The sequence below is a fragment of the Ptychodera flava genome, chromosome 5 (assembly GCF_041260155.1).
Source record: "Ptychodera flava strain L36383 chromosome 5, AS_Pfla_20210202, whole genome shotgun sequence".
Lineage (NCBI taxonomy): Eukaryota > Metazoa > Hemichordata > Enteropneusta > Ptychoderidae > Ptychodera > Ptychodera flava.
The window spans coordinates 23,560,814-23,587,745 of NC_091932.1; the positions used below are offsets into that span (position 1 = coordinate 23,560,814).

At 37.8% G+C, this 26,932-nt stretch overlaps 2 protein-coding genes across 3 annotated transcripts in view; one reads left to right on the plus strand and one right to left on the minus strand.

Annotated features, from left to right (window-relative positions):
- The first annotated feature begins 1,436 nt into the window (after window positions 1-1,436).
- On the plus strand, window positions 1,437-23,169 carry LOC139133315 (protein phosphatase 1G-like). 2 transcript variants are annotated; one of them, XM_070699849.1, is made up of 9 exons: window positions 1,437-1,894; window positions 14,769-14,838; window positions 15,117-15,308; window positions 15,968-16,438; window positions 16,617-16,861; window positions 18,226-18,460; window positions 19,515-19,644; window positions 20,194-20,281; window positions 20,693-23,169. In XM_070699849.1, the coding sequence occupies exons 1-9, from the start codon at window positions 1,784-1,786 to the stop codon at window positions 20,879-20,881; spliced, it is 1,731 nt and encodes a 576-aa protein (XP_070555950.1). In that variant the 5' UTR covers window positions 1,437-1,783; the 3' UTR covers window positions 20,882-23,169. The 2 variants fall into 2 exon arrangements, with proteins under 2 accessions (XP_070555950.1, XP_070555952.1); XM_070699851.1 differs by having other exon boundaries at window positions 1,488-1,894; window positions 16,620-16,861.
- A 773-nt stretch (window positions 23,170-23,942) lies between these two features.
- LOC139132541 (sodium-dependent lysophosphatidylcholine symporter 1-B-like) overlaps window positions 23,943-26,932 on the minus strand; it is an 18,910-nt gene continuing 15,920 nt past the window's right edge. The window contains exons 10-14 of the mRNA XM_070698848.1: window positions 26,805-26,888; window positions 26,178-26,290; window positions 25,733-25,870; window positions 25,471-25,647; window positions 23,943-24,189 (exon numbers count right to left, since the gene is read on the minus strand). Of these exons, the coding sequence (XP_070554949.1) occupies window positions 24,129-24,189; window positions 25,471-25,647; window positions 25,733-25,870; window positions 26,178-26,290; window positions 26,805-26,888 (573 nt within the window). The 3' untranslated portion in view covers window positions 23,943-24,128. The remainder of the gene's footprint in view (window positions 24,190-25,470; window positions 25,648-25,732; window positions 25,871-26,177; window positions 26,291-26,804; window positions 26,889-26,932) is intronic.

The following is a 26,932-nucleotide window of genomic DNA, read 5'->3' on the forward strand; positions in this document are numbered from 1 at the left end:
TACTGGCCGTTTAAGGTAGTAAACGCTTCGAAAATGAAAGACTTGAACTTTTGCCCAAAATTTTCCTCAATGAAACTTTCTTTCGTTCACTTTCTAAATCATGATTAAAAATAGGGTTCAAAGTTGAAATCTTTATTTATACCAGAGAAACAAAGGACCCAATACCGATATTGGAATTCAAAATGGTCACCATCTCAGATTGATGTAGAACTCGATGTGACTAGTAGTATTCATCGATTCATTGTTTCACTCTGCTGTCCCCGATTCTCCACTGAGGCCAAACCCAAGACCAGCGCCAGGATAAATGAAAGAGGAAGCCATTCATAACATCTGATTTTTAATCAAAATTTACTGTGACAGTTAACTATCACAGTGACTTACAGAGCGCAGTAAGCTTATCGTATGTGCCAGGTGAGTGTTACCCGGAGAATCCCACAATATAATTTGCATACTACAGCCAGGTGTTTATAGCAACTTGTTATATACAAGGGAAGTTAAACGCATCGATAGTGTCCTCTTCTACGTTCGCAATGCAAGTGAGCCATTTAACTGTTTGATCCAGCCTACTATTATAAATTGGACGGGCATATATAGTTTGGTGAAAGTAAGTTTGAGCGAGAGAACATAACTTGCGTTATGATTCTTCAAGCTGTTTCTGTTTTCGGACACAAGGTTCCAAGTCCGGATCCGGATAAAAGAGCTAGGTCGTCGTCGATATTTTTATCACATTATTTTGGGGTACTTTGACATTTTCAATGAATGTCAAAATTTGCCGACCCACTGAGTCGGAGCAGAATCTGAAAACAGCCTGTTAGTTTAATTTGTTTTGAATGGGAAATAATGGATATGGTGTGCAAATGGCAACGCAACTACGCTGTATGTGCCACTATTTTTCGTCAAATGTCTTTCTTGGAACATGAACAAAATGAGAAATAAAGAATGTAACAGCAAAATGCCTTTGATGAAAAAAAAAAAGCTAATAGATAAACCCATCCGTTTGGCGTCAGCTGTTGACAAGTTAAATTGAGCGTTGAACAGAAATTAGTAAGTTATTGGTGTCGTTATTATCATCCTTGTCTTTATTAAATTTCTGTTATATGCACTTTCATTCTCAAATTAACTACTTTAAGAGGTGAACAAAGCTAGCCAGATATCCCCTATGTCGCAGCTGAAATACCGCTGGCGAACCGGAGTCGATATCCAAGAGGAGATCAATAGATATATAACTAAAGACAACAAAATGCTTAGGGTTTTTCGTTGTTTCTGCTTCAAGACCAGTAAATGTTTAAGGTCATGAGTAGAGAAAATAGACCTAAGCGTAGTCTGCCAACGAATAGCACGTACACTCGGTGTAGTCGGAACGTATCATATCATCTGCCACTGTGGACAGTCGAGAGTTCATTCACCTTACGCAGCGCCCTCGTTGGGTGACCTCGGAGAGGCATTTTCATTTCTGAATATTGTCCTCGAATGAGTTTCGAATACCTGTTTCTTGAGTCGTACTCGACGGAGGTGCATTTTGGAATATCTGCGCAGGTTCCATAGCATTTGATGAACTAGTTCACTGAACAAGATTTCGTGCCTACTCAGAAATTCTTCGGGATATCTACGTGCATGACGTCACGCTATGGTCACATGATCGTGTGGCTCAACGGCGGAAAAGAATAAAAGCAGCAACTGCTGATGCGTCTCACACGTGGTTTGTTGGTAACTACTTCACCCGTCAATAATCTGAGGAATTATCCGACATTTTGACCGCTTTAAACGCCTATTTTCAATCACGATGGGTGCCTACTTATCGAGCCCTGTGACAGACAAGAGGTCGGAAGACAGAACTTCGGAAAAGTTTGATTACGGGGCGTCAGCGATGCAGGGCTGGCGGTACTACATGGAGGTAGGTAAACTTGCCCGGTATGATGATGGCACACAGAAGCCGCATTCCGGGACTTACAAAATGGCTTTGTACCGAGCTGTTCGGAGTAGAAGGAAAGATTATGGTTGGTGACCACATACTGTCACCCGAGGGGCTTCTGCGATGACCTATGGGACGTCGTTTCACCTATGGTAGTCAGTGAAGCCATACGGCATTTTTTCTGTCGATGTCCATTCACACGTGTTGCGGGGAGAAAACAAACGCCGTTCGGTATTTTACATTTTACCATCATCACCAGCAGATCACGTAGTCTGAGAGTTGGATTTTGTGAGTCACTAGGTGTGACACACTGGGATTAACCATAGCTCTTCGCGAATTCAAACTTTCTGAAAGTTTGTAGACGAGAGGAATTGTACATTTTGATCGTAAACAAAACACGTCGCCATTTTGACGGGTGCCTCAGTTTCGGGAAGTGGTCGAATTCAAAACCAGGGTGTTGCGTAATTACGATCGGTCACTCCTGATCGATGTGGCTATGGCTATTCAGAGCACCGGTAACGCAGACGAATCAACATCTTAGTGAGATATTGCCAGATCTAGGGACGGCGGGCTATCTGTACACAGGGAAAAAATCCCTCGACTGTTACACTGTAAAATTAAAAATGTCGCCTGTATTTTGATCGAAATTGGTCAAATGATTATTGGGGTTGTTATGGAAACAGGGAGACGACGAAGCCCGACCTCGTCATCAAGTGGTACCACTTTTTTAAAGAAAACATCGAAATCGATAAATGTAACGATTCAATGACGTGAAACTGTCCAAAGTTTAACGAGAAAATCGAAGGAAAATTGATAAGAAATTGAATACCAAATGTTCAAGTGATTATTTTGTATAACAGCTTAAGATGAGTAGAATTTGAAAGCGAAGGCTAGGCCTTACTTCCACATTCATGTATTTAAGTGTACTCTGAATCCTCAGGGCAAGGCAATATGTGGGCTTCACCTGTATTCTATGCTGTTTAGACGTGTACATTACCCTTTTACTTTGTGATCAGGTCAGTCTGAATATGTATGGCTGGCTGGCTGGCTGTATTACCCACAGCACTGACCACCATACACATGTATGTGTGTGTGTATACCATTTTTGCCCGGACACAGCTATCATCCCCATCTTTTTGGCAGTCCCTCACTTTTAGCTCACATTCTCTTCAGTGACAGTTTCAAATGCTGGGTGTGCTCTGGTCTCTATAGTGGTTTTGCCCTGTCATCATTTGGTGTGTTTTGGTCAATAAATGGTGACAGCATACGACATTAGATTCCTATCTACAATGTGTGTACATGTATCTGTCTCACCTTACCAACATTCTCTCTCTCTCTCTCTCTCTCTCGCAGAGGAATCAACATCTTAGTGAGATATTGCGAGATCTAGGGACGGCGGGCCATCTGTACACAGGGAAAAAAATCCCTCGACTGTTACACTGTAAAATTAAAAATGTCGCCTACAATGTGTGTATATGTATCTGTCTCACCTTACCAACATTCTCTCTCTCTCTCTCTCTCTCTCTCTCTCTCTCTCTCTCTCTCTCTCTCTCTCTCTCTCTCTCTCTCTCCACATCCATCGATCAATCTGTCCATCTTAATTTGTCAGCCTATCTTGTGGTCAGTTCATCAATCCATCTTTATGCCAGATAAATTAAGTTGTTCCTTTGAATTGTCTCATTTGCTTTTTGCCAATAGTACACAAATCTTTGTTGACTTCACTGTAGAAAAATCCAAGGAACAATATGCTTTCTTGTCCAGGCTTATCTCAAAGTATGAATCTATACACCGGCATGTCTGTTTATCTTTCTATCCGTCTTCCAGTCTCTGCAGTCAATCATTTCATCTATCCCTCTCTTATTTATCCATCCATATTTTTGAGAAAGGGAAAGAATATTGTGTGCACAGTGTCTCAAATCCGCATTTCCTACATAACATGATAATGACAGAAACAAATGCTTCAGGTGTGTATGGCTACTGTCAAATCCTTGTTATCAACAAAGATACAACATGCAGATATTCTGTTGAAATGAATGAAATGTCAGCAAATCATAAAATACTTTGCATCTGCAAGTCGGTACAAGTATTCGGTGGCCAATAAAATCCTGTTTAGATTCCCAAACATGAAAGTGCAGCACCACTGAGAGAAGAGACTGTTCAGAGTGTGTTTTCAAAAATATGGGAACTTTTTTACATCACTGTTAGTATCTTTTTGGCCAAAAAATGCTTGAGAGTTGTACGAGCATGCCTTAGGCTGCAACTTGTCTAAAATCAGCAAAATTTGTCAAAATCATGCATGATTTTTAGAAGTGCAAAAACAGATTAGGGTCTAAAAGTTTGAAATTGCGCAAGTCCAGTTGCCAGAAGCACACAATGTTAATATTTGGCCAGATATGAACACAAGCCACCACATACTTATGTGAAATATCTACTGAACCCCAATCTGTTACATACATGTCATAGAGAATGTATCTCATGACATATTATTACCCTATTTTCAATATCAATTTTTTATGACATGAGTGTAAATTGTTTTCATCAAAAAAAATATTGGCACTTGTACTTTACTTGTTTCCATTTGACAACCATACAGTTAACTCTATCATGTACATGTATGGTGGAATTGCAATACATATCATTTGACCTCACATTCTGAAGGTCAAGGATTCAATTGTTTACAGTGTCCGGTTGCTCTGATGTTGTGTCACAGGATCGAAAGGTTGTCAGAATTCTTCTGAGTGATATCATTACCAGGGCATTTTACCAATCCCCACAGTATTCAAATATATACTTTCAGTCAGAGCTATCTTTCCAAAGGTACCAGGAACTCTCCAGTCATAGTTTTATACAGGAAGTAAATAAAATAGTTAAAATATCACTGACCACTACAACAAAATTTAATTCTGTGGAAAGTGTTTTTTCAATCCCATGACACAGCCATGCACTATGAGAAATTCAAGTTCAAAGCAGCTGCCAAAACACTTGCGTACTTGTTGACTAAAACTAATCATTATTCACATTCAGATTGGCATTGACTTGATGACTCATCAAAACAAATGGAACCTTTTGACGACAGTCTGGGTTGCAGGTTTATGAAAAATTTAGAGTACAACAACTTAATTCAATATATCCTATATGTGCTACAGTGAACTGCAGCCTACTTTGAATAAATGTAATTATGCGAATTCAGTTCCAAAAGTTGCAGCTGTTGGTCTTGCTCATTATGCAAAAAATGTACCCTTCCAGTAAAATAGTAGGCCCAAAAGGTATATGAATTTAATTATAATCATAATGGGTCAATTGTGCATTCTATTTGCAACTATTTCTGTGCCAGACATATATTATACAGCGTGTTTACACAGTTTAATTTGAGCATTGAAGTGTCTGTGCACAAGACTTGAAAGCAAACATGTGGTTCCATTGTTGCGGTCATAGCCCCAGCTTGCAAATAAATCTTGTGGATTCTCAGCGAATGTTTTGACTGATGGCATTCATGGAGTTCCACCTACTGAAGAATGCAGACCTATATCTGCCAATTTTCCAATACTTGTGAAACCTTTTCAGGCGTGTCTATACTTATGTGTTAATGTGTGCGAGACATGCTTCATAATCATTCTTAGGTGTACATCATACATGTACCGGTACAGTAGGTATTGAAGAGACTGACGATTACATGGAGCTTAATGAGCCAAGGAACACAAGATTTGTCAGTGTTTTTGCTAAGGTTTGGGAATATCAGTAAATGATTTGGGAACCCCTGTAACATTTCTGATGTCCCCTAATCTGATTGCATTGATACCGGTACACCGAGGGGAACCCCGGTAAAATGACTGGGGAACCCTGGTAACATTTACCGGGGTACTGGCCTTAACAAAAATACTGTTTGTTTCTTACCATCTCCCTTATCAGGATGCGATTCCTCGATACTATCACAGCTTGTAGACATGTTCTGCTCTTTATTTGACAAAAGGAAGACATTCTTCCCTTTCCTGGACAGTTTGATGTATACTATTTTGCCCTGATTCTGGCAGCAAAGTGCTCTTTTTTGTCTTTCAATGTTACAAAGTGGGGCATACAAGTGGAAGGCAGTTTCACACTCTTTTAGTGGTGCGATACTATGAATCATGCAAAGGTTATTTTGGTCGGAATGCCATGAAAAAAAACATCGACTGAAGTAGAAATAAAAGACATGATGGATTCGGTCTTGTAGTACTGATTGGGACAAACAGAATCTTAATGTTTTTTGTCCAGACGCTTTGTTCGAAAGCTAGTGCATGACAATTTTAGTTGTGTTTGTGTTTTGTAAGATGCATTTTGGTGTTTCCAACTGACAGACTTATATATTTGTAATGGGCTGAAAAAGGTGAAAAAAAAAAAATTTACTCATGGCTCTGCTCATCAATGTTGATACTATTAATGATGCAAATCTTAGACACACATACCGGTACATAGATTCATTATGACACTGAATTCACCGAGCAGCTGTGCTACACATTCAATATATAGGAATTACCCATCCAGCATCACTTTCCCCTGTAGTAACCGTTTGATAACATCTGGTGATAAACAGGCCGAGTTGAAGGTCACGATGGAAGCAGGTCATATTGTTCTTGTCCCTGCAGGCTATAATTGATTAACATTTACTGCACAGCTTCGCTGTTTAATAGATATTCAATACAGCAGCTCTAACTTATTCCTTTATTTTCTATTGTTTGTTGTTCAGGTTGTGAAAAAACATTTTCAGATTCACATTCCGCCACTTTGATCATGTTGAGAAATTTCTAGTGTCAAACTTGTTAATACAGCGTGTGTGTGTGTGTGTGTGTGCGTGCGTGCGCAATACCCAATGTTCAGTATAGTGTGGAATTGTCAACAACCGTGACTGAATTTTAGTCCATACTACGAATTCCTGTGTTGACTGTAACATAGCATACTGTACAAGATGCCTTGTTTTTTGCCAGGTTTATACTTTGTATTATATTTCTACATACCTCAGGGACAAGAAAAAGGACATGTGACGATGATGTCCTAACTTTCCAGAACAAAAGTGTGGAAATTTAAGCCTTTCAGGCCGGACTTTCTTGTAATATACCTGAATTCCATTGATATGTATAGCGAGGGATAGTCCTGCAAACCTAATCAAAAGTTACAATTTACCGTTGTCTTGTTTTGGAATGTTTGATGGTGTTAAGTTAACACTGGTATAGATCCTCAGGGCCAGTGTTTAGGCTGACTGACTTCTATGGATTCTGTGCAAAAAGACAAATACTGTCTTTTGGGTGAGATCAATGGTACAGGTACATGTATATTCACAGGCCTTGACAGTTGAATTTTGTTAATCAGCTGCATGCTTTTTTGCCAATCCCAAAATATTCCAACTTCAAGTTCACACGAGAACTTAGATTATAATTATTCGATCACTTTTGAAATTTCAACCATATACATTCATATGCAAATAAGGCTGCCAGTGTCTGGAGGAATCATAAAACCAAAGGTAACTTGTTGATATTTTAAGTTCAAGTTCATTTGAGTCTGACTGTGCTCTCTGTGCAGTTGTTGGATAAAACAGAAAGCGAGTTGTTTTAAAATTCTTTGAAACTTTGAATTACATATACTTGAGATTTTTACACAAGTGAGAATGGCTGTATCATGTCATGGTGTGTGTGTCCCTTTAAATATTCAGTAACTGTAACTTTTGAAAATTTCTTTTCAGGATTTCATTACGTGTGTCAGCTACAGTTTCTAGGTGTTCTTTCACAGCAGATGTTGAAATGCCCAGTACTCGGCTTGTTGACATTGACTCAGTGTGTGTACAGCATTGTGGACAGCCCCTTACTGGCTACACACTCTGGCTGATGCCGGCTACACACTCTGGCTGAGCGGCTACACATTGTGGCTGATGCCAGCTACACACTGTGGCTGATGCCGGCTAGACATGCAGGCTACACACTGGCTGAGCCAGCTACACATTGTGGCTGATGCTGGCTACACACTGACTGAGCCGGCTACACACTGTGGCTGATGCTGGCTACACACTGACTGAGCTGGCTACACATTGTGGCTGATACCGTCTACACACTGTGGCTGATGCCAGCTGCACACTCTAGCTGATACCGGCTACACACTGTGGCTGATGCCGGCTACACACTGGCTGAGCCGGCTACACCTGTGGCTTATGCCAGCTACAACAGGGAGTCAGAACATTGTTAGGGTTGATAGTTGAATTTAGGTCAGCAGTTCAATTGTCAACCATAACAATGCACGTCTCACAACGACCCGCTCAATTGAAAAACCAAATGCAGGGCAGATCGTCCATGTAGCCGACACGAACACGAAGTGTCTGTTACCGGCTACCAAAAACTATGAAAAATAGTAAAGAATGAGCTACAAAATCACTATCAGTTTTAAGTTGCAGGTAGAATAAGTCTGTGCCTTTGTAAAAAATACTATAAAAATAGTAGAAAGTGAAGAACCAGCTGAAAGTTAGTTGAGGAGACCTTAACCGCATATCATTTGCATCTCATTGTTGGCTACATGGACTGTGTGCCAAATGCAGGGTATCTCATAACACTGTAAGACATAGATCAAGATATCATATTGACATTACATCTAGGTATTCAGGGGGTCTTCACACACATGTACAACTGTATTCAAGTTTTTGTTAAAGTGCAACAACATACATGTATCATATGGCACCTTTTATACCTCACTGGCTGTAACCAACTTGACGTGATGGTGAAATATGAACTTGGCAGGACAAGAGGTACCGTAGACTGCATTGTTATTGTTCACAAGTGAATTCTGGTCGTCCCTGACTAGAATTTAGATGTAAATAAAAACCATGCATTTTATAGGCATGATAGTTACAAACACTGTGTTGACAAGCTAAATACCGGTAGTTGACGTTTCGACAATGCATTTGGGGGTATAACAAAAACTTGCAATTTACATGCTAACAAAAGTAGTGGAAAAATTATCAAAACTATACAGCTACCACTGGCCCTTTGAGTGTAATTACTAGGATTTTCTTCAGCTACGAGACCTTATCTGGGAACCAAACATTGTACATTGACATTTCAGGTCTTGCTGGAGTTTTCAAATTACGGAGCTCCCCATGTCTTGGTTTTGTGTGATTTAGTAACTGACTTTTGTTAGCATCCAATCAGGATGTTGTATGATATGTCACCATCAAATTATTTCACTGTAAATTTGAAGCCACGCACTGTAAATTACACTGTACCTGGTAGTTACAAAAAGCTTCACTAAGATGTTTCAGTGCCAAAGTCAATTTGCGTCTCCTTTAAAAATATACCTCATTCAATTTTTTTTTAATTTTTACAAAAAAACTGTAGCCGATGAAATGTGATGTGCATTTGGTTCAAAATTATCAAGTAAACTACAGAAAAATTCATAAAAATTGGTAAAATGTTGCCCTAAAATTTTGGTGTGAAAAATTACAGCACTCAAAGGGTTAAGTGGGTCTCTGACCAGAGCGTACTGTGTAGAGAGCAACAGCAATTTTTTTTGCTTTCGTACTGTATGAAGTATCAGAAGTGTTTTGAATACATTATCGTCAATAAATCATTACACTTTTCGATTTGATGAAATCCTTCTGGCAACTCTATAATTTAGTAGATAGTGCTGACTCCGTCAACAGAAAAAACAACAACATTGTTTTACCTAACAGTAGTAAATTACAGGTACACCTGATAAAGAATTGTTGACAACTTGTGTACTGACCTCCTGTGACCCTACCGTGTTGAGTGTTAACATACGGTATATAACCTTGACCAGTTTTGTCACCCCATACCAAAACGCTTTCCAAAGTAGAAACAATGCAATGATGTGAATGTACTAACTAAAAATTGTGTGCTTTTTGCCAATCAATTATCTAACAAAACAGGTGATTGAGTTACAGTGAAAAAACTACCAATTCCTCCATTTTGTATAGGTCACACATGAATGTATAAAATGTAGGGAAATTGATATTTACACCCTCCATTACAGTTCAGCATTTGTCTGTCTGTTGATACTTTGTGAAAAATGTATGAAGTATGATTTTAGAAAGCAGCAGTTGTTTTGGAGTCAAATGATTACAATTCAGAGGGGAATGATTTGCATGTAGCAATAAAACCTTCAGCAAAGAAAATAAAATAGCAAAGCATTTTACTCAGGAAATTAAAAATTATTTTAAGTAACATAAAATGTGACTGCATATTTATTTTTCCTAGAATTTACGTCAACAGGTATTCCCCATGATTTGTTAGGCAGATTAACAAATTCCAGTCGCTGTTGTTTGTTCAAATACCAAATGCTGTTAAAAAGTGAAAGTTTGATTATGGCTTAGATTTGGAGATGCCATCAAAAAATAAAGAAGAAATGTAAGTTTGTTCGAATTTTTGAACCATAGATGAGCCTGTCCCAGTGGTCGCCCTTACAGAGCGGTCACCTCATTGCAGTGGGTCACCTCATTGCAGTGGGTCACCTCGTTGCAGTGGACACTTGTGGCAGCCCTGTTACAGTACATATTACATGTTTACCCTTTGAGTGCTGTAATTTTTCCCATCAAAATTTTAGTGCAACATTTCACCAAATTTTATGAATTTTTCTGTAATTTTTTTGATAATTTTGGATCATTGGGACATCACATTTCATTGGCTACAGTTTTTCACCAAACTTTTGGCAAAAATCTGACAAAAATTGACACAGGTATACCCTACCTTACAAAGGTGACAAAAATTGACTGTGGCGTCCAAAGGGTTAACCCTCTTCCTGCAAAGTTCATATTTCATCATCAGTCAAGTTTGTTATAAAACTGTAGTGAAGCACATTATGTCCCATTTGGTGCATTTCACTGTAAGAAAAAATTGAACATCTGAAGGCCCCTGAAATCACAGATACCGGTACCATAAACATGATTTCTATGGACCAAAGCTGTTGGAACAGACCAATTAAGCCAAACGGGTGAAAATACATGTGGTTTTTAGTTCAATACCGCTTTTCACTGAGTTGGTTGATTGGCAAGTGATATTGTCTGGCAGGTAATGGGTTAAAGGCCCTCTGTAATGTGTTCATTAGTCAATTAGTTAATCTTTATCATCCCAATTTCGGCTATTTCTAGCATGGCGGCAGTGACAAACAAATATACATCAATTACAGAAATGATAATTTGAAATACATGTATTACAATCCACCGGCACATAGTAAAAGCGATTTTAAAACCAACAGAGCTAATTGGTTTTTTATCAACTGGGCTATCAAACACGTGGGTGAGACTCAACTAGCTTTTTAAAATTTTGTATTTTTGTCATTGTCCTCTGAGTAAAATGACGAAAATACAAAATTTTAAAAGCTAGTGGAGTCTGTTCAATTGTTTGATGAAGAAGCATTTGGCGCTATTGGTTTTAGAAATCGGTACTCTAAAATGACGACAGATTGGAGCAAGTCAAAAGCAAGATGTAATGCTCAAACTTTGAACGCAAGATAGAATTTCTTTTGTGCAAAAGGTGCTTGTCATACAAGTCGAGGAGACCTATTTTGTTGTTCTCTGATAATTTTGCTGCTTATATTTACAATCTTACCGATTCTGTTTCTATTCTTATTTAAATTTCCGTACCAGCAGATAGTTGAAACCTTGAAAATACCCTCAATGAACGTTTTATCAAATAACATCATCAGAGGCCACTTGTTGTTTCTCCCATTTTGGTACAAAACCTGTGTATAAATGGTCAATATATCTGTTTCTGACTGACCTCTGTCAAAAATGCTCAGACTTAAAGCAAGAAATGAGTCTATTTTGACAGATTTGTGATCTGCATGACAATTCTTTCAGAAATGAAATGCATGTATCACTTATTTCAGTATTATTATTATCTTTTCCTAGATTCACTACACAGCACACCACACCCACAGTCTATGGAAAGGCCACATCCAATATGCAGTGGTCACATTTCTTGAGGTCCCATGTGTGACTACTATACATAGCTTTGACTCTAGCGGATCTCAAATAATTAATCTTTGGCTTTTATCATCTTACTCATAGCAACTGTACTTTTGAAAATTGTTTGCATTCTTCCCTTCACTGGATGTTTGAACCACTGTTTCTAAATCTACTCCGTACATCATGGTGAAATACCCAGTAACTAGTACATTTTAAACATCCCCTACTCAATTATTTTTTGACACGATAATAATCCCTTTTGTGATTGAAAATTTAATGTTTTATTATGGCTATAAATTACTGTAATTATCAACAATGCCGACAAAATGTCAAAAGTTACAGTTACTCAGGTTTGAAACAACCGATTGAATGACAGCGAGATGAGAAATTTGAAATGTAGTGAAAAGGTTATGCCAACCCGCGCATGTACCAACACTTCAAATCTCTAATTTACTCTCAAGATAAAGGGTACTTGTGTTTTATCAGAGGTGTTAATCATCACGGTAAAGTCTTTGCTTGTCAAAGAAACACATGTTATATGTAGGCATGAGATAAACTCAAAAAATCCATCATTTATTAAAACTGTTTGCGCTTTGCGTTTGATTCCGGGAGTGTCAAACACTCTGTGCCGGAAACTGACATATTCTCCTGCTATCAGTAAAGTGACATTTTGTTCACATTGCTGTAGGCTTTTTTCTTGCTTTACATGGTACATCAGACAAGAGTCAAGGACGTGAGGCTTGCCCTTTGTATTTTTCACAATGTAAAATTAACCTCAGCATTACATTTCACGTTTACTTTATTAGCCATTGAAGGTGCCCACACACAAAAGCTCACAACAATTTATAGTCTTAACTTTGCAATCATTTATGATTGAATTGTACACGATGTGTAGATCCTTGTGCTACTCTGAAATTTAGTCATAATCCCCAGTGTTCAGTTTGTCAACAAAGCCAGCATAGTAAAAGTAACTAACGGCGGTATAACAAAATCAGCGTAATTTTTGCAAAGAAGATGTATCCAAGATCACACTTTTAACCCTTTTCCTGCCAAGTCCATATTTCACCATCAGCTCAATATGGTTAAAATGAATGAAACACAACATATTCCATATGGTGTATTTTAACACAATACCGTACATTTGAAGGCGGTTGAAAACATAAATACTGTAAACTTGATTTTTTTGGAATAAAGATACTGTAATTCACCAAGCCAAGTGGGTGAAAATACGTCATGTTTTGGCTCAATACCACTTTTTACTGACTTGGCTGATGGGGAAGTGATACTGTCTGGCAGGAAAAGGGTTAAGTTTCCAGTGTACATATATGTAACAGTGTACAGCAGGTGGCACAGTATGTAGACGTGTGAGACAACTAAGGTATTGAGTTAGTGAAAGATATGTGCCCTTCAGAAGTTCATCCGTCAGAACTCTATGAATACGCTAGTAGCATCAATATTTGTGAATACACCCATTAATTGCAGCAACTGTGGGACGCATAGCAACTACACCGTGGGTATGCAAATTAGAGGTGCTTGTATCACAATTTGTGAGGAAGAAGATGTAATAACACTTCCAGGATATGTTTACTGTGAGAGGAATCTCTCATGAATTGAACCAATATGACATCATCACACGTTACTGTGACATCATCACACAATACTGTGACATCATCACACATTTATACTTATACCCAATAATTTGGCAACAATGTTCCTACAGTGCTTATGAAGCTTGCAAGATGAAAACAGATATGATATTTGAAACCAGAAATTTTCTGACCACTTCCATAAACAGCTGATACGATAGTGTGGGTTTCAGTTTCTGTTTGACCAGTTTAAGTAATGTGACAGAGACGACCTTCAATGAAATAGGTGACCATGACCAATTATTATGTTTATAAACCATGTAGAATGGCCTGTTGGTGTTTGCAATACATGTGTCGTGCTGATGAGCTACTGTTTCTGAACTCATGAATGGAAATTCATATTTTTATTTTTATAATTTGTGTACACAGACACAGAGATCTGTTTTATATATAGATATATAGATGGATACTTCATGCATAAGTTATAATATATATATATATATATATATATATATATATATATATATATATATTATATAATATATTATATAATATATATATATATATATATATATATATATATATATATATATATATATATATATATATATATATATATATATATGATTCCTTCAGATGTCTTATTTCCTCACTGCAATGCATTCATTGATACTGTTACTGTCAAACAAGTGTCAGAATCTTGTAGGAATAACAACAATTGTAGGTTTACTAAAAATAAATGGTGTTGAGGTCATTTCAAAGCTCTCTACTCATGGAGATAGGATTTCCAAGTTGCCAAGGATAACAGCATTGAAGCTCCATTGATGACTCATTAAGTCAATTTTCTCAAACCTGGGTGAAGTCAGAGAAACCAAGGTCAAGACGAATTTAATATAAACTTGCATTTCCCTTGCCAAGCTTTCTGAGCTTTCTGTGCCCATTTTTTAATGTCATTTGCATATTTTATTTGTTGCAGTGAGGGATTGCATAGTATGTGCTGCACCTATTTTTGTGAATGTAGTCATTACATAAAAAAGAAGAACATTCATTTATGGCCACTGGGGCCAGTTCTGAAGAATAGTAGTTTGACTTTCACATTGTCTATCAAAAGATTTTATGTCGTTTATTTGAATGTTTTCAGTATGTAGGAATAGCTATGAGCTCCAAGCTTGCAACGTGCCCTGTAACTAACAAAGTTTCTAATTACTTTTTAATCAAGAATTTTTTTGAGATTATTCCAGTCATCATTTTACCAACATACTGAGAATATACATGCAATACATAAAATTCACTTTAGTCAAATGTGGAGTGTATTTTTGTTCGTTCACAGGACGCACATAACTGTATTCCCCACCTAGATGATGAAACAGCAATGTTTGGAGTGTATGATGGCCATGGTGGTAGGTTTGCCTTGCAATTTTATATAAATATATCTTTCATTATTTATTGAATCATTTAATCAGAATAATCATGTAATGTTAAGACAGCACACATGTTGAGCATGACAGATGGAAACTTTTACTGGAGCTTTTTGCCAAGGAAACTTTAAACCATTTCTTTCAAAGTGAAAAACAGAAAAAGGGCGGCACCATGCAAATTTTGGTGCCAAAGAAACAAATTGCCTGACTTTTGTACCAATATGTTGTGGTTGCATTATTGAATTTCTGGATTTCACCAGGTGCTGAGGTGGCCATGCACTGTGCACAGCATTTACCGGACTTCATCAAAAATAGCAAAGCCTACAAGGAGGGCAAGCTCGGAAAGGGCCTACAGGATGCCTTCATGGAATTCGATGCAACCTTAACTCAGGAAGATGTGATACGAGAACTTCGGCAACTTGCCGGCACTATGCAAGAAGCGGATGGGGATGGTAAGTGTGCTTGACAGACTTGGTCTTTCCAGATTTTATCCCTATGGCATTTACAAGTTATTTCTTGTTATCTTCTGATGGCAGGGAAATGTGATATTTGGCTAGCTTTCAAGGGATGACCTAAGTTAAGTTTGTTAAAATGATGATGGCGGAGTTTGCTTAATGTAAATTTTCAGGGTAAATTTCGTCAGTTCTGGTTCAGAGCTTGTTTTCACTTTGACTACGCACTGAATTCCTGACAAATCTTTGGGATAACTTCATTCTCATTTCATCAAATGATCATGAAATTTTCGGTCAAATGTAGTCTGTAGGACTTTAACGATGTGTCATTTCAAAGTTGTTCAGATTTGTCATTTATGTCAAGCATGAATTCTATCGTTGAAATTTATTTTTGTCAAGAAATCCATAGAACAGCCGATGTGGCTTTTTATTTTGTACTTGACATTCAAAAGCCCTGCAACAATTGCATTTATAGTTGCTTTCAGAGAAAAAAAGTGGAGCTATATCAGCCCCAAGATCTTGTGCAATGTTCATTTTGATATCAGTGAAGGGGAAAGGGTGTTTCTCATGCAAAAACAAAATGATGTATAAAAATTATTAATTGTAGAATAGCACATTGTGTTCATTTTTTTCTGCACATCATTTTGCTTTTCCTGTAGATGAAGAAGCGGCAGCCTTAACTGAGGAAGCCACAGTGCCACTCACAGAACTCCTTGCCAAGTACGGCTACCAACTTAAGGAACACGCCAACACGAAATCTCTCAGGAAGAAAGTAAACCAGGAGGACCTCTTGTCTCCAGTCATACGGAAAAGCCAAAGCAGAGTGAACCCTCTCAGTGAGGCCCTCGCAGGTGAAAAAGACAATATTCTCAAAGCAGAGGATGCAAATTCTGAGGAGAGTACAAACAAACAAACAGACGCTGAGGAAAGCAATGATAAACAAACAAAATCAGACAATGACCTATCTGAAGTTGTGGACAGTGGTGTGGCAAAACAGTGCAATGGTAAAACGGCACACTCAGGGACTGGTGGCGGAGATGCAAGTGATTGTCACATAAGTACAGAAGCAGTGACTGACAATAAGGAGGAGGTGGTCGCTGGACAATCAGGGGTTGGAAACGGTGGCATTGGTGAGTAATGATGCTGATCAAAAAATTTGATGAAATTCTGTTTATCATGTTTGCTTTGAAGCATAAGGCCTGAGCTGTGTCACAAATACCGTCAAGGTGTTTGAGATTCTTGTAGCACATCTACAGGGTTTTCAGAATCCATCCTGTGATGTTTGACACTGTCTTTTTGATGTTTTAGCAGAGGCCGAGGAAGAGGACCAGGATGACGACGATGATGATGATGAAGAGTATAAAGAAGATGAGGAAGAAGATGATGATGATGGAGAAGATGATGATGAAGACGACGAGGATGAGGATGACGATGAGGATGACGATGATGATGACAGTGATGATGATGAAGGAGAGTGTTGTGAAGGTGAAGGAGAGTGTTGTGATGATGCTGGCGCTATGAAAGGAATGATGGGTCTTTCTGACAAGGAAGAAGTGAGTACAACTGGTGTTTGTGTAAGACTGAGTTGCCAATTAATATTTCCCCCTGGGGTATACTATAACAGTAAATGCAAGGGAAAGATGATGTACCAAGTTATTTGGACACTGTACTACACCAGTGTGTGGTTATCTTGTGTACTTGTACTAGAGGGAGTCACAGCTGCTGTACTTGATTGTATAAAGTTGAAGAAAGCCATGACAATAATGTCAGTGTCGGCCCATAACTCCCGCAACACCATCCACCTCTAGTGCGCCCTCTATGTCAGTTACACAATGTACAATTTTAGGTGAATGAAAATTCCCCATTGATAACAACTAATCATAAGTTGATTTGCAAACTGGAACAATGCACATTAATACACTTTTGCGTAAATGAATACAATTATTTAGGGAAATTGAGCATTAGATGATGTAAGTATTTGAAATGCTATAGCTGCAAGATTGCCCTATTTAGTGTAAGAAATTTTACATGTAGGTTACTGGGTACATCATACATGTATATTGATATATGGGCGACTCAAAAAATATCAAGAAATTCCTAAATTGACAGAAAAAGGTCCGAAATCTTGCAAAATGGAAGTATACTGCCAACTTCTCCTGTAAGAGTTAGAAGAAGCAGACCCATTTAGCATTGGAAATGGCCATTATGTGTACAGCGTTGGATATGGTTTAGGATTTGACTTTGACGTTGACTCAATAAATAATAAATGTCAGTCACGAGTATATTGTTTACAGAAACTGCGCTCACTTGGTGTACGTCAAGATACTTTAAGAAATTTCTATCGCAGCTTTGTAGAATCTGTCCTAACTTTCTCATTTTTATGTTGGTTCGGGGGTTTAAGTGTGAATTGTAAAAATGTTTTAGGCAGAGTTGTTCATGTGTGTAGTAAAGTCGTCGGTGAAAAGCAAACAAGCCTAAATGAATTATACACCTGTAGGATCAGAAAGAAAGCCAACACAATAATAGATGACAAGCGTCACATTTTATCTGGATTTTTTGAATAACTTCCATCTGGTCGCCGGTTTCCTGTACGAAAGTCGAAAACAAAGAGAACAAAAAAACAGTTTTATACACAGTGCAATTAACATTTTAAACAATACAAAATGAGAACTTTTAAACTTGTCATGTGTTAAATTTATTTTTACATATCATAAATGTTCTTGTTGTGTGGCTGTCATTCGTGTATGTATATGTATTTGTATAGTTTTTCTTTTTATCAGTCTTGTAATTACTTTTATGTATTTGTATAACCACGTTTTGATTTCTCTGGACAGAGATAATAAAGTTGTCTTGAATCTTGAATCTTGAATCTTGATTTTAAGATCTAACCTGTCTTGCTTTTGATCATGATTTGCAGCCTGGCAGTGACAGTGGTTGTACCGCAGTGGTGGCACTCATGCGAGACAATCAGCTCATCGTGGCCAACGCCGGTGATTCCAGGTGCATTGTCTCGCGGAGCGGTAAAGCTATCGACATGTCCCTCGACCATAAACCGGAAGATGAACCGGAAAGGCTCCGGATAGAGACTGCAGGGGGGAAGGTGACTTCAGATGGCAGAGTGAACGGTGGGCTAAACCTTTCAAGAGCTATAGGTATGTAATTGTGTGCACTCTGTGTGTGTTCATGCAGTGCCTTTACCGAGAATGGCAGTATAGCCTGCAGTATTTTAGATAGATTAAGGTAGTATGCACCTTGAAAACGAAAAGCTTAAACTTTTACTCAAACTTTCCACAGAAATCTTACAGCCATTCTTTTTCAAAATCAAATCGGGTCACCTTGCTAATTTTGGTACCAGAGAAACAAACTACCCAAGATTTACTGATATTTGAAATTCAAAATGGCCTCCATCCCGGAGTTAATTCCATGAGGTAAAAAAAAAAATTATTGAAAAACTAGGACGGTGAAATTTTTTGGAAGCAAGAGCTTCAAAACAGGCCTCTACAAGGGGTAGATCAGAAAACAATTGTTAAAGCTTGAGAGGCCAAATATCTGTCCCCAAAGTGTGTTCTACCTTAGTGTGGGTATCTTAACCATCATAAATTAATGAAAGAAAAGCTACTGTATTGTCATACGTCATCAACTTTCAGAAAACATGAAAATACATCTGAAACATGAATGCAAGTGTGTCTTGACACTGTGTATCATCGCTGTAATTTTGCGGGAGTTGTATCATACATGTATGTAAATTTGAAATCCAAACAGTTCCCCAAGTAATAATTCTGTTTAGCCTACTCTCTTCTTTCTCCATTTTATTCTGAAAAAGTAGCTGATGTTACAGGTGTTCTATAATCGACATGTTCCAGCACATACTCACGGTTAATCCTGTAGCAGAACATCTTTACAATTTATATTTTCAAACGTCAGGTAACCCCTAACCCTAAAATACAATGAGTTTTTGTCATGGTGTGTTGCATACTTTTGATTGCCAATGTTATTCCAATCCATATACAGAAAATAATATGTGAGCTGTCCATGAATTTTCCACACTCTTGGTGTATCGTAATTCTGTGTGAAGCTTGACATTTTTGGCATTTAAAGTAGCAAAGAGGCTAATTATCCCAGGCGTTCTGTTGAACGTGGCTAATGTATATTCGTTTGTATGTACCTGAATGTCAATGTGTTTTTACATATTGTTGCTCGCTTCAGGTGACCATTGTTACAAGCAGAACAAAGATTTGCCGGCAGAGCAACAGATGATCACGGCATTTCCAGACATACAGACCTTGAATCTCACGCCGCAAGACGACTTCATCGTAATAGCTTGTGACGGAATATGGTGAGTGATCATGGCAAACGTCTGAGTGCAGTAAGCCACGATAAGATTAAATGAGTGCAGATGAGTTCAATTCATGTGTGTAGGGAATAGCTGCCAGTATTTATGAACTTAGGAAGTCAATTAAGGATTTCTGAAACTTTATTTTTTGTGTAGTATGTATAACCTCTGTCTTTCATCAAATACAACTACGGTACTTAGTGCATTTTTTAGGGTGCACAAGTTGTCTGCCCCCCCTCTGTATGAAGTGTTGCATGCCATATAGTTAAAGTATGTTGATTCTTCTGAAATTTGCTGCAACTCTAGATTATCTCAGTGACATTTAGAGACAGTAAAACCTGTTTAGTTGTTGTCGTTTTGCAGGTGTATCTCTTGCATATCTGTTTGTTAATTTGCATAATTATAACTACAACATACCAATAGGTTGTGCAAGACCAGTTTTGATATCGAGTCATGTATCGTGAAAGGCTGTTGATACTTACATCATGCAACAAGCATATACAATACATAAGACTATATATAATGTAGCATTGTTGTATTTTTAATCTGCAGGAATGTTTTGAGCAGTCAAGAAACTGTTGACTTTGTGAAAGAGCGGATCGATAAAGAAGATATGAAATTATCAATGATATGTGAAGAGGTGAGAATTTGCTATTTAGACTTTATTTAGATCAAAGTGGGAATCATTTGTGGAGAATTTATATCCCAGATCATTTTCTCATCTTATTAGACATATGAACTTCTACTCTATCATGTAAACATTTCTTGTCCAAGGTATTTTGTATTTTTGTATTCTAAAAAAATTGAAAGGTGTATCCTGGGTTTGGCAGAACAGGCAACTCAAATACTGCAGTTTGAAATACTTTTTTCAGATTTCTCAAAAAATGGATGACTCATTCACAAAAGTGTTTTGGTGGCATAATAGATACAGGTGCTTGAAGTTTTTAGAATGACTATTTGTAGCAATAATTATCAATGTTCTTCATAATGAATGCATGTACAATGTTTTGTTGCAATGAAGTCTCACTTTGATTTTTTTTTCTTTTTACAGATGTTTGACCACTGTTTAGCTCCAGACTCCCTTGGAGACGGCACAGGCTGTGACAACATGACGTGCATCATAGTGAGGCTTAACCACAAATCTCAGGACTCCAGCCAATCAGAGACTTCCGGCAAGAGACCAGCAAGTCAGGACGACGTCCATTCATCAGCGTCTCCCGCCAAGAGAGCTAAAAATTGATGTTTTCTCCTTTGAATTTATCCCTATCATCCCCATTTGCTCTTTCCTGGGTCAGCTTTGCCTCACAACACAATAGGGTATACCAAAATTTGATAGTTATAGGGTTTACAGTTCATATTTGTCTTCAGAAGTCTGGCATTTGTAATATATTGAATGCTGCCCTCAACCACTTTATTAAAGGACATTAAAGAACTTAAATTAAGTACTTTGATGTATATTCCCGTTTTTGTTGGTGTGTACTTAAAAGATATTAAAGAGAAATTGAATATTTAGCAGCGCGTGCCTGTAAAACACAAAATCCACTAGAGTGTGTATCATGATGTTAAGCTCTATGCAAATAAATTTTCTGATCCTCGAATATATTTGTATTAACCTAGAGACATGGTCTCTGTAAACTGAACACAGCTGTTCAGCTTTTCAACCGTATTTCCTTGTATATAATTACAACTTCTCAATTGAAAATAATGGGCATGTACCTCAGTCATGAATTAAATTTTGTAGGGTCCAATACTTCTACCATCGGTGAGACTGTATTGTTTTGGAAGTGAATTGGGAATTCTGTGTACGAAGTAGTGGAAGTGATTAGAATTCTGTATACCCTGATACAAGGAATTTGTACACAGGATAATAGTGCCTAATATGAGAAGCAAAACGCAAAAATTAATTGCTACATTCTGTCATACAGGTCAGGCTATGATAAGAAAACAATAACAAATTACTAACACTAGAAAATATTTTTAGGAAAAGTATTTGTGCTGGTACTGCGGTATTTTTTATGAGGGCCCAATGAGCAATTTGTCCTAAAATACGATTACTTTCAAAATGCTAAAAAAAGCTTTCATATTATGTTGCAGTCTTATCAGTAAATAAATTATGCGCATATAAATTGTGGCTGAACATTGTGACATACGGCGGATAGAGGGCAGTATTCAATACATTTAAAAATGTCTCTGAAATATAACTGCCAGATAAATCTATGAAAATCATGTGGGATTTGATGGATTGCCTTTGTTTTTGTCCACCTTTTAAGGAGTGTATGATGAACGAGTTACCAAATCTCAGGAAGGCTTCTTTTTTCCTTCTGTTTTTCAGTCAGTTCAAAGGTCATACCAGGTGTCAGACATTTTGTTTCTGGCTCCAATAAGTAAGAGGCTACCGTGAGTGCCTGTAGTAGTGTGAAAAATCTGCGTAATATACCGCAAACCGGGGTTAGAACTAGCCACTGAGATTGAAGATTTTGTAAAATTTGTGGCTACTTAGATCTGTAAAGTATTCTTTCCACTTGCTATCATGATTGAATCATAAAAAAGATGGTTTACAAACCGTTTTGAGTCTGCCAGTCAGACAACGTGCATAATTCTTTTGATGACCTTCAATCGTCTTTTGTACATTCCAAATTTTGACGTCATTTTTTTTTCCATTTATGTTCAATACAGAAAGTCTTTTTTGACTACAGTCTTGTAATCTGTTGATGAAGGATTAATGTTATCTAACAATTATTTTCTGTTTTTGTTTATTTGTTTAACTTGTTTCAAAGTTTCTTGTAATAATGGGTTATTATTGCTTCCTCTTATGCAGGTGCCAACATAGAATTATTCATGTCTGTGAGTATTAAGAATGTGTGTGTACATTGTACCCTTAATTCATGTGGTATCAAGTGAATTCTACAGGGGTTAAAGGTCAGAGGTACGTGGTAAACAGCAAGATTCTGATCAAATATGGCAGCCACCACTGATTTTAGCTTCTCCATACATTTGTTTCAAACACATTTTGTTCTTGTTCAAGAATTTGGGCATTGCAGATTCATACTAAAGCAGAGTTTGTACGGTGGCAAAGGTCTAAATGTTTTCAGACACCAAAACAGGTTCAGTCCGGTGGAAGCAATAACGTTTGTATGTTGACCTTTAACCCAAGCCCCCTAACTTTGTATAATTAGAATCGCTCCGAATGTTAATTCATCTGAGGGGACCATCCCTACACTAGATGCTGCAGACTATCGGACAAATCGGCAATTTGTGAGAATAATTTTTCGAGTGAAGAAGAACTATTTAAAATGTGACCCTCTGCAGGATATATTTCACATGAATCTTTCAAATCAAAGAGGATAGGGTTTGGTCACAATTCTCAAATATATGTATGAGAATTTTGTTCTTCCATAGAGTTCTGTACTATTCCAGATTTGTAATTCAATATTAATGTTGTTTCATAAACAGCATCAGATGTTTACATGCTGAAACTTTAAAATATTTTTGAATGTCCAGAAATAAAATTTTGACTGCCAACTGGAATGCAGTGCTGAAACTTACTTCAGAGGGATGCGGTGTGTGAGAGGAATGGGGAAATTTGAAATGGTTGGTAATGGTTGGATTCGAATTCAGAACTCCAGTGGGGTTGTCAAATGTCGCCTGATACCTAATAGACGCGAAACTACGCCCTCAACGAAAACCATATTACTGAATCAGTGCACAGAATTCGGAGATAATGACGAGCAGGAAATGTTGAAGAGCTGGAGTCTGCATGTAAGGTGCTTGCACCTGGGTTTGTGAGGTATTGGTCGATAGAGGGCGCCAATCCTGCTGAGGGCGATTGTACGGTTGATTTTGAAGTATGCTCTGCATTGGCAAAATTCTGTTGACTTTATCATCAAGGATGCATTCTTAAATTTGCATCTCTAGGTGACATACCTGATGGCACACAGCTCCAAAAGCGGCTGTAGAAGAGCAGGTGGAGAAGGTCAAGATATGCCAATAATGTGGCTCCGAAGGAGAAATGGTAGTCGCAGGTCTTGTCCGGATCATGGTTGACACACAGACAATCTTTAGTTAGAAAACCAAGCTGGCTACATGTAATGATAAAGCATCGTCCATTCGCACGGGTCCGTTACTTCATTCCCACTAACTACCTGATTTCGGGGAGTATCCAACTGCCCGGACAAGAGACCTTGGCAGGCGAAGATGATGATGAAGTGGATTTCGCAAAAGCCAAGACGAAGGCAAAGTAAAATGTTTTCGTAATCATACCAAATATTCCGTTGAATAAAATAAGCTGCAAGAAATTGGTCTACTATTTATACGAACATTATTTTATTCATCAAACGTATAAAATATTACCAGGAGGAAATCGAAAACTTAAAAATGTTTGAAGTTGGGAAAATTAACACATTTTCAGTGCTGTTTGACACAAAAAGTGCGGAAATCACAAAGAGAGATTGACAAAGGGACAGCATTATTCTAAGAATCTGTTGAAGTTAGGCTGTGGATGAAGACATCAAGAAACGTTCTCCTTCGATAAAATCGAGTTGCTTTTCCCTGAAGTAAAAGGAGACGAAAACCAACATTTACGTGTACTTATGTGCAGTAACTACATGGAATATGCATCGATATCCAATAAGCTCCTTTAGCAACCCACACACCCAGCCTGCTAAAAGAATGACATCGATGAGCTAATCGGAAAGATGCCTGCATAGCTGATAATTTTCTTAAAGAATTAAAGTCACCATGTTTATAATAAGTTCGAATTGGAAGTGGCCACAAGTACAAAGTGCAACCGACCAACACCCCGCCTTTCCTTCCTCATTACTATTGACAATTTAACACCTGCTTGAAGTTCACTCCTTTGAAGGTAGAATCAATACTCCTCAGAGAGAGGTATTCGGACTCTCAATATTTTACAATACTGTTATGGTCTGCCACTTGGGGGCGCTCATTCTGAAGCTCACAGAGTAACTGCAGTTTTTATCGGCTTGTTTTTGTGAAAATCGAAAATTTGAATATTTCGCCGTATAGTTAACACAGCAATGGCAGCCATTATGAATCGCAAGGGTCGGTAAATATTTGTATGTTTATTTTGTTTTTCCACTTACCTTATTTTGCCCAGTGACCCTCTGATTTTGACTCTTAATTTCGAAAGGGAATGATGTAGAGTTTCATTACGCGAAGTTTGACCAGAAGTTTAAGTCTTTCAGGTTTGAAACGTGTGCCAGCTTTACATATTTCTATCATGAAGTTCCAACTGAATGGTTTCGAACTTGAAATTCTTTGACAGAACTTATTAACATGATCTGATTAAAATTTTCCGAATCGAGCATCGCCTGTCACGTCGTTGAGGTAGTAGGTATGTCCATCGACGGTGAAAAACTTATCTTTTTGCTCTAACTTTCCTGTATGAAATTTTCCACCATTCTCTCACCAAAATACAAATCGGGGGTCACCGTGCAAAGTTTGGAACTAGCGAAACAAATTGTCTGTAACCAAACATTTTGCGATATTTGATATTCAAAAACGGCCGCCATTCCTGTGTTAACTCTATGAGGGAAAAACTAAATTTTGGATTTTCGAAAAACCAAGCCGGTGAAAGTTTTTCTTTCTCCAAGAGCTTTAAAATGAGCCCCTACAAGTGGTAGATCAGAAAAGAATTTCAGAAATTTGAGAGTCCGACTATCTGTTCCCGAGGCGGTTTCTACATTAACATAATGCTCAAAATCTTACAATATTGTCTGAGTCAGTGATCAAATCCGTGAGTGTTGATTACTTTTAAATCTCACTGGAGAAAGAAAAGGATAAAGTAATTGGTGACCATTATGCACTGACCGTAATTTCTCAAGCGCTCGGCTGTTCGTACGTCTTCTCTCTTCGGTTATAGGATACTCTTTCAAAAACTTGAATCCCAATATCATCAATAGTAAAGGACCAACTGATGCAAATATTCTAAGGGCCAAACCTACAGACGATGGCTGCTCGCAGCTTCCTGTTTTGTATCCTGCAAAACTAAAGGGGAGTACAGAAGCTGAGAGTGCGCGATCTTCTGTGAAAGTTATCCGTCAAAAATGAGAGCAATATTCGTTGAACTTACCCAAGGGTCAATGTTGAAAGCCCAAGGGCCACTCCTGATGCAAATTTATTGAAAAACACGTAAAAGGAATAAAAGATGGCCTCCTTTCTCGTTCCGGTCTGGACTGTGAAGTCATCGATGACGTCAGGTATCATTGACCTATGAAATAAACGAATTGCAATGTATTATGTATTAAATAATTCTAGTACTTAAGTATAAATGGTGAAAGGTAGATGAATAGAACAAACATAATACATACATACATACATACATACATACATACATACATACATACATACATACATACATACATACATACATACATACATACATACATACATACATACATACATGTTTTGTAGTTGTTGTTGTTGTTGTTGTTGTTGTTGTTGTTGTTGTAATGTTTCCATCGCTGTTGTCACTGCTTTTCACATATTCACATATATATGACAAATAAAGCACTCACCATGGTAACAAGCTCGACGCAGCCACACAAACACCGGAAACAAAGGACACGCAATAGATAACGAACTTCCAACCAGGAATAAACAGAAGTGACGCCACAAGTGGAGCAAATATCTGTGGCATAAACAGATTGGTAAATACAATGGTGTGTTCTATCAATCCGAGAAAATAACATTCGTTATCACCAAGACGACAGGAGTAGACTAAATATTTACAGATATTATATCTCGTATCTCTCCTGTCTGGTAATCTGTCTGCAAAACATTTTCCATGGTAACTGATTAAGGATTTACATAAATTGACCTGTTTTGTTTTTGTCATATGCATGTAAATGTATGTACACATAACCAAACACTAGAATAGATGGAAAGGCAAATCTACATATCCTCGACACGGCCACCAATAAACATTCATCCACACGTGCATGGATGTCATGTCTTGCATGTTATGGAGTGAAATTATACCCTCTGACGGCATATGAAATAATGATACATGACAAGTCATGACACAGAATGTCACAGTCAAGCCGGCGTCACACCAAAACTTTTACACTTATCGCGCAAACTGACATGCCACCATTCACGCATGAGTCCAACCAATTCGAGGGAATGTCGAGGAAACAACTCACGAACATGCCAACTGCAAGTGCTTTCCTTTTCCCGTATTTGTTGAGAAACGTCTGCCATAGCGGTAAGGATACCAACGCTGAAATCTGCAAAATACGTGGATTCTCTATATCAGACGATGATTAACAAA

Bases quoted from the DNA above. Each gene is read 5' to 3' on its own strand.
- LOC139133315 (XM_070699849.1), top strand. From the start codon at position 1,784: ATGGGTGCCTACTTATCGAGCCCTGTGACAGACAAGAGGTCGGAAGAC. The intron at 14,839-15,116 runs GTAGGTTTGCCT...GGATTTCACCAG, and splicing joins AGTGTATGATGGCCATGGTG to GTGCTGAGGTGGCCATGCAC. The intron at 15,309-15,967 runs GTAAGTGTGCTT...CTTTTCCTGTAG, and splicing joins GCAAGAAGCGGATGGGGATG to ATGAAGAAGCGGCAGCCTTA.